The 13,680-nt window shown below is 47.4% G+C and overlaps 1 protein-coding gene across 2 annotated transcripts in view; it reads left to right on the top strand.

Annotated features, from left to right (window-relative positions):
* znrf3 (zinc and ring finger 3) overlaps positions 1-13,378 on the top strand; it is a 254,449-nt gene extending 241,071 nt beyond the window's left edge. For both annotated transcript variants that reach the window (XM_078227654.1, XM_078227652.1), the window contains exons 8-9: positions 365-2,053; positions 12,924-13,378. In XM_078227654.1, the coding sequence (XP_078083780.1) occupies positions 365-2,053; positions 12,924-12,979 (1,745 nt within the window). In that variant the 3' untranslated portion in view covers positions 12,980-13,378. The remainder of the gene's footprint in view (positions 1-364; positions 2,054-12,923) is intronic.
* Positions 13,379-13,680: the final 302 nt, after the last annotated feature.

Genomic DNA, 13,680 nt, shown 5'->3' with positions numbered 1-13,680 from the left:
TCCCTCAGTGTACCCAAACAGGCGCCGGAGTGTGGCGACTAGGGGATTTTCACAGTAACTTCATTTCAGTGTTAATGTAAGCCTGCTTGTGACACTAATAAATAAACTAAACATATTAATTTTTAAATCACAGAACACAACCTCAACTTGCAGGAGATACAGTCTGTGTCTGAACAACAGTATTAAAGTAGAGGTAGAACTGACAAAGAGAACGACTCTCTCTCACACACACACACACACCCCCCCCACACCACACCACACCATGCACACACGCACACACAGTCGATGTTCACAGATATTGGAGGTAACTATGTACTGAAATCTGTCTTGTGAAACGTTACTCACCCCTCCTCTGTCTCCACAGAGCGAAAGAAAGAAAGCAACGGCCCCATCTGCGTGGAGGCCGACAGCCAAGGACGCAGCAGGCAGCGGGTGGTGCTTCCTGTCCATTATCCTGGGCGCGTTCACAGGACTAGCCAACTGACCACCTACCCCACCAGGACGAGTATGGACCCACGTGGGAATCCCGTCACTGTGCTCACGGTGGACCAGCACAGTGAGCAGGGGCTGTACCCCGCTCAGTCAAGTGCCTACGTCAGGAGTTACCCGCCTGTCCACAGTTTGACTGCTCACCATTGTAACTTAGAGCATCGGGCCTACCCTCAGACTCACAGCTTCAGGCGACCTAAGTTTGGTGGGCGGAACTATTCAAGGGCTACTTGCTTTTCTCAGTATGAAACTATGTATCAACATTATTACATTCAAGGACTAAGCTACCCACAGACAGAGTCCCAGGCGGGGATTATTAATCACAAGGGACCCGCACGTCCGTTTCAGTCCAGCGGGGGGAGCATGCTGTATCCCACAGTGGTTCACATACCACCCTCCTCCCACCTGGATGGGGCCAGCACCTCCAGCTTCAGCTGTTACCACGGTCACCGGTCGGTGTGCAGCGGTTACCTGGCCGACTGCCCCGGCAGTGACAGCAGTAGCAGCAGCTCTGGCCAGTGCCACTGCTCCTCCAGCGACTCCATGCTGGACTGCACCGAGGTCAGCAACCAGGGCGTGTACGGCAGCTGCTCGACTTTCCGCAGCTCCCTGAGCAGCGACTACGACCCCTACGTCTATCGGAGCCGGAGCCCCTGCAGAGGCGGCGAGCCGGGCTCGGGGCGGGCTGGGGGCCTGCTGATGGCGGGACCGCAGGAGGACGAGCTCCCGGCCTACAGCTGCGCCTCTCCGGCCGGCGACAGTCGACTGCTGCAGGCCCCGTCCCCGGGGGACCAACTCTCCAACTGTAGCCTGGACATGAACTATAGCAGCAATTCCTCACTGGAGTACAGGGATTCGAATGCTACTACCTCAGAGGGTAGGCCCGAGTGCTCTTCTGGGTCTACTGTGGACAGTCACAGTTGGAGTGGGCCTGAGGCAGCGGGCCCAGCAGAGGCACGGCCTGAGCAGGCCTGTGCCCGTTGCTTTGAAATCCATCCTTTGGACTGCAGCGAGGTCGAGGACAGCAAAACGGACAGCCACTTTTCACTGTTGAATGTACCCTGTTGCAACAAGTGTGGGAGGAGCGCTGAGTCTCGGACTGCGTCACAGAGATTATACAGTATTAACACAGGCTCCCTCTGTCGAGCCGGCGCGGGCAAATACGAGGGCCTGCCCTGCTGCTTTTACGAGGAGAAACAGGTTCACCACGGCAGCAGCTGCTTCACCGAGGACTACGCGGTGAGCGTGCAGTACACCCTGGCCGACGAGGCCCTTCACAGCTGCCTGCCAGCCCCCGCCACCCCCGGCTGCTGCGAGCTGAGCCAGCGTATCCCCATCATCCCCGAGGACACGGACGGCAGCGACCTGGCAGTGGCGGAAGAGGGCGAGGCCGCCAGGCTGTGCGGGCTGGGGGCTGCACCTTCGGAGCTGGAGGACACGGCGCAGGAGCAGAGGGGGCGGGCGGTCAGCCCGTCGCCTCTCGGCAGCTCCCCCGACCAAAAGGCTGCCTTTCAGAACATTTGCTCTGGGCTGCACGAGTCCACCATGAACAGTAACTCGGCAGGTAAGGCCGCATTCACACGCACGGCCCACGGGTGTTACCCCACATGTTGAGATGATTGGCCGGGGGTGCATGGGAACATGGCGCCAGATTTTCACAGAGTCAGACTGACCCCAGAGGCAATTAAAAATGGCAGTGGCGCTGGGTTACCCAGACCCCATTTCTGGGGGGGAAGGGTGGGTGAGTCACACACATGTTGGATACCCAATCCCAGCAGGCCCATTAGAAATGAGCACTGAGTTCAAACAGATCCCATTCTCCCTGTCTCATGGCCCTTATCCTGTAGGGTGGAAGTCGCAAATTAACGGAGGAGAAAGCTTGCGAAGGAAGGATAAATTAAGTCAATGATTCAAACTTTGGGATTAAAAACACAGGGCAGAATTTTATGGGCTCATGCAGGCAGGTTTGCAGGTGGTGGAGGGTGGTATGGAGGCACCTGTACAATTCCTCAGGTAACCTATCAGACCTGTGTTAAATTTTATTGAGGGGCGGGATTGGTGGGCCTGCCCACCCTCTCCCCTAAAATGGCCGCTTCCGCCTCAGCTGCAGTTTTGAGATGATAAAATCAGGGTGTTGTCCCCTCCCCACCCCTCTCCCCCATCTACCACACCCCCTTCCCCCCACCATCTCCTCACCTGGCCTTTCCAAGCAAGGGGCTGGGGAATGAAGAGCAAAATACCAATCTGACAAAGGGTCATCCAGACTCGAAACGTTGGCTCTATTGTCTCTCCACAGATGCTGTCAGACCTGCTGAGATTTTCCAGCATTTTCTGTTTTTGTGACCACTTGGACTAGGCCGCAGTGGGGAAGAGTGTTGGATTGAATTGGCGGTGGGGGGCTGAGGTTGAGGGGGAATATAGGTTTGCAAGGGTTGGGAAAGAAAGGGAGTGTTACTCCGAAGATGGTTGAGGGTGCTAAAATTGAATGGGCTGAATTGTCAACTAGGGGTGTGAGTGTTGATTTGAGAGGAGTATTAAGGTCAATCTTGAGTAATTGGTGGTTTGTTGAAATGTGATTTAAGTTTAACAGCAGACATTTTGATGTTTTAAGAGCTCAATGTTTTTGAGAGGAGTAGACCCATTCTCTCGTACAGAGATACAGCACCAACTTTAATCCTGTTAACTTTTCTCCTCTTGGCTGAAAAGCTAGCCACACTCAGAGCTGACGATACGAAAGGCCATGCTCGATTTCATGCTGCCGTAGGTTAATTCTGAGCTGACTTGGAGTTAGTTGGCAGCATTGCGGGGCCTGCATTGGCTTCTCGAGGCATTCAGTCAACTTTGCTACTTTGAGAGGTTGGCTACATGACATCACTGTGGTTAAGAGATTGAACAAACTCTACGCAGACACTGGAAACATCCAAGGACATGATTAGGCTTTAGCCTGCATCCATGGATTATTCCAAACCACTGCAATTTATGCTTTGCATTCAGTGTTCCTTCTTAACTCCTGCTGGTTTTCTTTGCACCTCTCTCCTCCTGAAGCCGTTGACCATTATTTTGGGTGTAGCAACGTAGATATTGGTTACTGAGTGGCACCTTGCCCGTAGGGTCATACTTCCGATCTGTGCCTCAGTTGTCACCATTGGAAGGCTAACCAAACCACCCAGTCATGCCCTTTCCCCTATGTGGCACTTCATGCAGCATAGCAACAAGGGCCTGTGAGCCCAGCTGACCTTCCCGCCTGTGATCCAGAGATACAGGCCGGAATTTTACCACCCTGCCTGCCACAGAATCGGAGTGGGCAAGGGGCAGCCAATGGAAGAGTCCATTGACCTTGGGTAGGATTTTATAGTTTGGAGATGAGTGAGGCCATAAAATCCCGCCCATCGAGGCCAGTTGTCCCAGTGAGATTAGTCAGCCCTGAGGTTGGGTATCTGATCATCAGGTCATATCACAATGCAATGAGCATTGGAGCCATTGTCTGCTTGAACACTCAGCGGTGAACAGTCATGAGTTGGCAGCTTGTGGTTATCTGACGCTTCCCAGTACTTGCAGACAACCTCCTCTCGTGACTTTTTTCTGTATTGTCGAACAGTTGGAAGTATTTATGTAATGACAGGGCAGCACGGTGGCACAGTTGTTAGCACTACTGCCTCACAGTGCCAGGGACCTGGGTTCAATTCCAGCCTTGGTTGACTGTGTGGAGTTTGCACGTTCTCCCCCTGTCTGCGTGGGTTTCCTCCGGTTTCCTCCCACAGTCCAAAGATGTGCGGGTTAGGTAGATTAGCCATGGTACGTTGCCCCTTAGCATCCAAAGGTGTATAGGTTAGGTGGATTGGCCATGCTAAATTGCCCCCCAGTGTCCCAAGATGTGTAGGTTAGATGAATTAGCTATGGTAAATTGCCCCTTAACGTACAAAGATGTGCAGGTTAGGTGGATTGGCCATACTAAATTGCCCCTTAGCGTCCAAAGATGTGCAGGTTAGATGGATTAGCCATGGTAAATGTGCGGAGTTACAGAGATACGATAGGGTGGGGGAATGGGCCTAGGTAAGATGCATTTTGCTTTTTTGGAGAGTCAGTGCTGAATGGCCACTTTCTGCATGTTGGGATTCTATGGACCGGGCTGGTAAATTGTCCCTTGTAGGTTAGGTGGATTGGCCATACTAAATTGTCCCTTCGTGTCCAAAGATGTGTAGGTCATTATAGTGCTGGGCATTTGAAATTGAATTCAATAAACCTAGGGTAAGGCTGCTGGATTGTCATCAAAATTGACCTAGTTCACTCATGTCCTTCAGGGAGTTTAACATGGTTACCACTCCCTGGTCAGGTCTACCTGGCACTCCATTTCCACACACTATGGTTGGCTCCTAATAGCTTCAGAACAATGAGAGATGTGCAACAAATACCGCCTTTCCAGTATCAGGCCCTAGGCAAGAGCAAATCTACTGAAGGGTGGGTGTGGTGCAATAGGAGATTGTGACTCTTGGGCTGGGGAAGCACAAGGTCAAACTGGAGAAAGACCAACTTATGTCTGGTGTCCAGAAGTCATTCACGAAGAGTGATAAACGCATGTGTAACCTTCTGGATAGGGTAGTAAAGGCAAAAGCTATGGAATACTTCAGGAAAGAGTTGGTTGCAAAAGCTATGGAATATTTCAGGAAAGAGTTGGTTGCTGTGAGGTGGTGGGGAAAGGGAACAGATGGTGAATAGATCTGTACATTTATTTCTGAATAGAATGGGCTAGAATGGACCAATCACCTCTCTTGTCCACGTCTATCTTGTGATGATCCTTTTACTGTTGACACTGGGGTTTGCGTCTAACATCAATAGAATGAAAGTCTCTTAACTGACTGCCAGTCAAAACAGTAACTAGGCGATAATCCAATTTCCAAAGCAAATAGTCTATTTGAAATTGATCCCTGGGCGTCGCTGGTTGGGTCAGCATTGATTTCACACCCATTATTGTCCTTGAACACATTGCTGTGGGTCTGGAGTCCAATGTAGGCCAGAATGAATTATCCCCCCCCTCCCCACGCCCCCGAACTTTATGACCATGGATCATAATGTGGCTCAAGATGTTCATTCTCAGCCTGTGAATCCTTCCAATATGCCTGAGGGGAGACAGTAAGACTGGGAGAGTTTCCTGGTTGGCCATATTGCAGAAGGTAATGGCAAATCACTGCAGTACTTTACCAAGCTTAATCATGGACCAAGACATTGGAAAGTCCATGGTTGCCAATGCCCTCTTAGGGCAATGGTACCTGGAGGAGGAGGAAGAACCAATAGCCATCAATCCCAAACGTGGCCTGAATTGAAGAAAGGTGTTATTAATAACCCACCTGAGGTTTCTGATGAGATCTTGTGAATGGGATTAAGTCACTATGGCACGGGATTGAATTTTAGCTTGCAAAAATAATTTCTGAAAACAATTGAGGGAGATTTATTTGAATATTTACACGGCACCTTGAGTTCTTTACCCCTGTCCCAGATGCTTTTGTGCTATTCATTTTATGAAGGTATATTTCAAACAGGTGCGTCTTGATCAATTGGGCCAGTGGGCTGATGATTGGCAGTTGGAGTTTAATTTAGATAAATGCGAGGTGATGCATTTTGGTAGATTGAACCAGGGCAGGGCTTACTCAGTTAATGGTAGGGCATTGGGGAGAGTTGTAGAACAAAGAGATCTAGGAGTACAGGTTCATAGCTCCTTGAAAGTGGAGTCACAAGTGGACAGAGTGGTGAAGAAGGCATTCGGCATGCTTGGTTTCATTGATCAGAACATTGAATACAGGAGTTGGGACTTTTTGTTGAAGTTGTACAAGACATTAGTAAGGCCACGTTTGAAATACTGTGTACCCTATTCTGGTTCTGGTCACCCTATTATAGAAAGGATATTATTAAACTAGAAAGAGTGCAGAAAAGATTTACTACCGGGACTTGATGGTTTGAGTTATAAGGAGAGGCTGGATGGACTGAGACTTTTTTCCTTGGACCGTAGGAGGCTTTGGGGTGATCTTATAGAGGTCTATAAAATAATGAGGGGCACAGATCAGCTAGATAGTCAATATCTTTTCCTAAAGGTAGGGGAGTCAAAAACTAGAGGGCATAGGTTTAAGGTGAGAGGGGAGAGATACAAAAGTGTCCAGAGGGGCAATTGTTTCACACAGGGTGATGAGTGTCTGGAATGAGCTGCCGGAGGCAGTAGTAGAGGTGGGCACAATTTTGTCTTTTAAAAAGCATTTCGACAGTTACATAGGTAAGATGGGTATAGAGGGATAGGGGGCAAATGCAGGCAATTAGAACTAGTTTAGTGGCAAAAACTGGGTGGCATGGACAAGTTGGGCCGAAGGGCCTGTTTCCATGCTGTAAACCTCTGATTCTAAACAATGACCATGTGTCAAAGAAAGTGTCTGATCTCAGCCTTGTGGCCAAAAGAAGGTGGTGATGATAGGGTATCGATGGAGGGAATCATCCCGCAGTGCTCTAGTGCACCATCTAGTGGAATAGCATTGATGAAGAGTTACCCAGTCGACTTATTATTACATTTCAGATGGCCATTTGGGTAACATGAGTAAATGGCCCTCAAGAAAATAAGATTTGATTCACCAAAAAACCTGGGTAATATTTTGTGACTCCCTGCAATCCCGGGAGCAGTGGGGAATTACAGTAAGAAGCAGAGTTTGTTGTTTCCTGACGTTAGACTGACTGAACTTCAAAAGCAATCCATTGGCCACAAAATGCTCTGGAACATTTAAACCAGAAGATCTCCAAAACAGCATCAAACTCAGTTCAAAGGGTGACAGAAGCTAGAATAATATCAGTGAATTAACTGAGAATATGTGCAGCCTCTGTTAAGACGCCACCACCTGCTATTTTTAAGTCCTCATAAATAAAGAGCATTGGGTTGCCTGAAACCTACACTGCACTTCACTTTTTAATTTACTGCTGTCTAGACACATTGGGACTTTTGGTATAAAGCAGGTCTCTGGTACACTCTCTGTGAACCTCCTCAGTGTCAAGATTTAAGGCTTGGCAGAATGAGAAAGAAAACTTGTGAGCCTAGGCGATGTTGCCTTTTAACCAGATAATACTATGTTGAAGCCTACACATCAATAACAGCTAAAGGATCTATATTTTTAGCACAGATTCAGCTGGTTTGCAGAGTGAAAGCAATATTTTAACATGCAGCAAGGTCATTGATGTGGTGTTTTAGACCAATCATTTATTCAAAGCTAAATGATTTTCCTGCCCTAATTTGTTCTTGGGTTGTGGAGCGCAGGTGATGCAGTATTATTGTCCAGTCCTAGATGCCCTGAGGGTCTTAGAACTTCACAAGGCAACATGGAACCGGAGTCGCAAATGAGTCTGCATGTTCTCCCCTTGTCCGCGTGGGATGCTCCGGTTTCCTCCCATAGTCCGAAAGGTGTGCTGGTCAGGTGCATCAAACATGCTAAATTCTCCCTCAGTGTACCCGAACAGGTGCTGAAGTGTGGCGACCAGGGGATTTTCACAGTAACTTCATTGCAGTAAGCCTACCTGCGACACTAATAAATTAATTAAACTAAAAATTATTTTCTTTCCCTTTTGATTCTTGGGTTGTGGAGCGCAGGTAATGAAGTATTTATTGCCCAGTCCTAGATGCCCTCAGGGTCTTCGAACTTCACAAAGTAATGTGGAACCAAAGTCACTTGTAGGGCAGCTTGGATTTTTACAACAACCCATTAGCTCCCACGTACTGGAGCCAGTGCACAAGTAGGCAGATGTATTGAGATCAATTGTGCAACTTGGGATTTGAACTTATGACCTCTGGGTCACTAGGCTAGTACCAAAGCCACTAAGACTACCATGCCCTGAGGATATATTGGTATTGTTCCTGGACCTAGCAAGTTGGGAGCTATATCCCTGGACAGATAATTAGAGAGAATTTTAAGAGGACAGTTCTATTAAATCCCAGTTTGAGAGTTACAGCCTAAACAGTACCACAAGTGCTGGAAAGCTGGATATCGGTTGGAAAGGGGGATTGAGATGTTTACAGAGAGATATTAACAGCGTTGTTGGAAATTGCCCCAGGAGAGATCAAGCGAGGAATTTGATGGTTCACTGTAAAGAAATGAACACAACAGGTTGGAGAGAAGGACCCGTGACACAGTAAACAAACCTGGGGTCCAGGATGGAGAGGGCTTGATGGGTGAATAGTGGTTTTCACCGCAGACTTTCAAACACTTTGCCGAAGATCAAACAATAACTGAAAATGAATTATGAGTTGTATCTGAACTGTTAATCTTTTATGATGGCTCAGTGATTTTTATCCAGCGAGTGACTGAGTCATACCAAAGTTATAGCAAGTTGAAGCTTTGATCTGTTTAAAGTCAACTAAGTTAAGTTTAAAAGCTTATTTATTAGTGTCACAATAGGCTTACATTCACACTGCAATGAAGTTACTGTGAAAATCCTCTGGTCACCACACTCCGTCGCCTATTCGGGTGCACTGAGGGAGAATTTAGCATGGCCAATGCACCTAACCAGCTCGTCTTTCAGAATGTGGGAGGAAACCCCTGCAGACACGGGGAGAAGGTGCAGTCTCTGCGCAGACAGTGACCCAAGCTGGGAATCAAGGCCAGTTCCCTGGCGCTGTGAGGCCGCTGCTAATCACTGTGCGGCCCAACTGATATCAGCCAGGCCAGTCACAGGGCTCGAAAATTGGTCTTCAGGTCCCGAAGCTAAGGGGGAGAAAATTTGGATAAGGTTCTTGTTCTTGATTGCTATCCAACCCTTTCAGAAGCAATGTTGGGCTCAGGGTCAAGTTCAGCTTTGAATTCCCTGATATTGAATAAACCGCTGACACTCACCGTCAAGCCAGGGCAGCGAGCACTGAACCATTGCTGAGTGGCCAATTCTTGTGGAACCACATCATAGCAAGCAGTGAGAACTGAGAGGGAAGGGAGAGAGACAAAACTGAGACAGAAAATTACCAAGAAAATCAGAAGCTTCCAGTAGAGTTAGCCGGGGGTTCCATCTGACTTGCTGCCTCGTTCAGATATTCATCTTTCTCTTGCCTTCCAGCTTTTCCAATTTACCTTTGATTTTTATACCCCCTTTCTCCTAATATGTTGACCCTTGCTCTGTCCAGATTCTGTGGGTATCAGTTGCCCTTGAGGTCCTCATGCGGGACCTTTAAACAGCAAATGTGGACCTGCACCTTCATGCACTAACACTCAAGCATGGGTGTGCACTTTGTAGCCAGAGAAACAGCAGAAATCATTTCCTTCCCCACTTTCTCTTTATTCCAACCCAATTATAGCACCCTTACCACTGTCCTGGCTGTTTTGAGTATAAACCCTGCATCAAAGTCCTTTCTGGTATGGGATGTCCCAGTTCCATGATGGGGCCTGTATTTATCAACAGATCCATTGTGGAGGGCTGGGGGAGTTGGAGGGGGAGATCACTATTCTGAGTAGGGGGCTGTTACAAGCTTTAGGACTACCTTTGATATTCTCTGAGCTACCTAGCCAGTCCTGTAAGAGATATAAGCATCTTGCAGGCAGGAATGTGCCTGCACAAGCCAATATCACTGAGTACAACTGTAGCACTTTCAACATAAATGACGATTAGAATCTTCTGTGGTGCATCGTCAGAAAACCTGCAACCCCTGACCATTCCAGTTCTAACAAGTCAAGCTTGCTTCCTCTTCTATTTTCACCAGCTCTGAGACTTTCTTAGCCTAAAATCGTGATATCCCAGCAGCACAGCACTGTGCACCTGATGTGTCCTGGACAACATTTGTGTCTCAAACTAACATTACTGAAAAGCAGATTACAGAATCACAGTGCAGAAGAGACCCTTCGGCCCATCAATTGACTGCACATTTTTCCTATCGCAGTGTGTCAGCAACGTAGCTGCCTAGTTTGCTTACATGACGACAGTGATTACGGTTCAAGAGTAATTAATTGGGCTGTCCATTGCTTTGGCTTGCAGCGGGTGCTTTATAAATGCAAGTTCTGAAGGATAGGATTTTGGAGATTTGTTATAAGATGTTGCACTGCAGGATCCATTGCCACGATTACAATCCAACCAACTGTGTGTTGTGATACCCTTGAAATTTCTTCTAACACTGCAATTAAGTTATTGTGAAAATCCCCTAGTCGCCACACTTAGCATGAATTTAGCATGGCCAATGCACCTAACCAGCACGTCTTTCAGACTGTGGGAGGAAACCGGAGTACCCGGAGGAAACCCACGCAGACCCGGGGAGAAGGTGCAGACTCCACATAGGCAGTGACCCAAGCTGAGAATTGAACCCGGGTCTATGACGCTGTGAGGCAGCAGTGCTAACCATTGTGCCACCCACATTATTATTACCAGAATAATTTTAAGGATGGTGCCATGTTACCCCTCAATTTTGGTCTTGGACATTAGCACGCACTCCACGGAACACTGCACCATTATCATTCTTATTGTTTTTGGCAACTGTTTGGAAAGTTGAGGCGAAAACCAAGTGATCTGCTTTAGCTGAAGAATTGCAGCAGGGCGTCAGCTGGTGACTCACTGATCACATTCGAATGTCAGTAGCAGGGGCACTCCCCCCCCCCCCCCTATGAATGAACAGTAAATTTAATCACAAATACTTTTGGGGTGGTGGGCTATCACAGACTTCATTTTGCGTGGCAGCTCTTCGCACATTTGTGAAACATTAGTATTGAGTGAACGCTCTGCTTTTGAAGATTGGAGCCTGTAATTGGTAACAGAACTAGGATTGCCCTTGAGCAGTCTGGGAAGAAGAGCTAAATATGTATTTATTTTATTTAAATCAAGAAAAAATGTTAACTTGTGAATGGAGCCAGAGTAGAGCAGCAGTTCATTAATATACTGCAGTTGGCTTTAAATAAGCAACACGTGAACCACACTGATCCATGTTAATCCTATTGCATAGAACCATTCGCTACCATCGCAACACATTTGTTATTTGTTATTCCGCTTCTCTCTCTCTCCCTCTCCCTCCCAAAGGTGCCAACTCTGCTGCAATGTTGCAGCCCCGGTGCCAATAACGCTCTCACCCTTCAATCGTCAAAGGTGAATCTAGGCCAGCAAGTTCTTTGAATGTGTTGAGCGGTGGGGGGAGGGAATCACAGCCAAATTGGATCCATAATCACCCTTATGCGCAATAGCCATCGATAGAGCAGTAGCGAAGGTCCTTGGGCTGATATTGTCATTCTCTAGCCCGGGTGGGATGGTGAGTTACATGTTTAGTCTTCCCGCCATCATCCCAACAGAGATCAGCATGGCACAGACAAGCCAAACCTAACTGCACGGAGAATTGTAACTGGAATAAAAGAATAGAATCATGGTGCAACATTCCAAAAGGCCATTGTACATATGGTACGGCAGGGTGGCATAGTGGTTAGCACTGCTGCCTCACAGCGCCAGTGATCCCCGGCTTGGGTGATTGTCTGTGCAGAGTCTGCACGTTCTCCTGTGTCTGCATGGGTTTCCTCCGGGTGCTCCGGTTTCCTATCATAGTCTGAAAGACGTGCTGGTTAGGTGCATTGGTCATGCTAAATTCTCCCTCGGTGTACCCGAACAGGCACAGGAGTGTGGCGACTAGGGGATTTTCACGGTAACTTTAGTGCAGTGTTAATGCAAGCCTACTTGAGACACTAATAAATAAACTTTTAAAACATATAATAAATGAAAGCCGAAACTTACACTGATCTCTGGAGCTGAACAATTTTGATACAATCCATCATTCTTGTTGATGAAAACCCCAAGTAACTGATAATTTCCTTGCCAGTGTTGAGAGCTGGTGAACACTCTTATCTTAATGTTATACCCACTTGGACATACTTATTTTTAATGGTACCATCTTCCTTTTATTAAATGTGAAGGCAATTTCTACCTATTGCTTCTCTACCTTTGGTGGCTATTTTCTTAAATTTCCAAACATTGCATATCCCAGGGGACCAACAACCAGTCTTTAACAGGCCTCCACTAACACTTAGCGAAAGTAGTGTTAACAGGGCTGTAACACAATCGAAATGGGGTGGGTAGACTTACTGCCCAGCTGGGAACATCAATCATAGAATCATTCGGTGCGGAAGAGGCCCTTCGGCCCATCGAGTCTGCACTGCCATGTGAGAAACACCTGAACTCCCACCTAATCCCATATACCAGCATTTGGCCCATAGCCTTGAATAGAATCATAGATTAGCCTTGAACAGTCTGAGAACTACAAACTGGTCTTTTTGTCATTTGACCCTGGCCATATCTCTATTGTAGGATATTTTCACAGTTGAAAAGCTACATTGTACGACAGATAATAACAATTGCGTCTAATGAAGGAATGTGTCTGAATTTTAAATCTGAATTTGGTTGTGTGGTTTGCATACACATTCCTCCTCAGTAATCCTGCCTTTTTGTTTGTGTTTCTCCAGGGTCTAGATCATCTCTACTTCTGAGAAAGGACTGTTTCATTGAGCAGGACATCTGATTTTTTTTTTAAAGAATAAATATATATGTGTATATAAGTACGGAGATACGGGAAGCGATCAATTAAGACTCCAAACTCAGTCCCTGTGCGACTGTTTTAGCTTTGACAAAACACACACAAAAGTGGTAATGTGGAGGAAAACACCAAATCTGATGCATCTTTCCACGACTCAGTTCGTGCTTCTTGTCTTGTGATTTTTATTTTTCCGAGACCGAGTTCTGCTGTTATTTAAAACCCTGCTGCCCTTGGTCGCAAGGCAACGATACTGCTGTTGTCGAGGAACGTCAGGTATAAACTTTGCTCCGTAGTCCGAGGGATTTATTTTTTTTGAGCCTTCCGCACGCTCAGGGTTATGGTTGCCTTAGTAACTGAGCAATACGAGAACGTTAAGACTAGAAAACAGAGGGGGCAGGGGGAAAGCGGAGGGGAAGGAGATGGGAAAATGGGGGGGGGGAGGGGGAGGGGAAAGGAGTTGGGGAAAGGGGGTTGGTGTGGGCAGGGAGGGTGGGCATGGAGTTGGGGAAAAGGTGGGTACGGGATGGGAAATGAAGCAACAGCCCCGTGATGGCTGTGACTGAATGTTCTTCTCTGTGTCACAACGGGAGAAGCAGATTGGCTATAACAGGCACTCATGGGAACCATGGGACTAGTAGACTGACACTGAGTGCATGTTTTGTACATCCATCTTGAAAGGCACCAAG

This window comes from Mustelus asterias, chromosome 13, assembly GCF_964213995.1.
Source record: "Mustelus asterias chromosome 13, sMusAst1.hap1.1, whole genome shotgun sequence".
Taxonomy (NCBI): domain Eukaryota; kingdom Metazoa; phylum Chordata; class Chondrichthyes; order Carcharhiniformes; family Triakidae; genus Mustelus; species Mustelus asterias.
The sequence above is the reverse complement of the archived record's forward strand: the minus strand, read 5'-3'. Positions and strand labels throughout refer to the sequence as shown.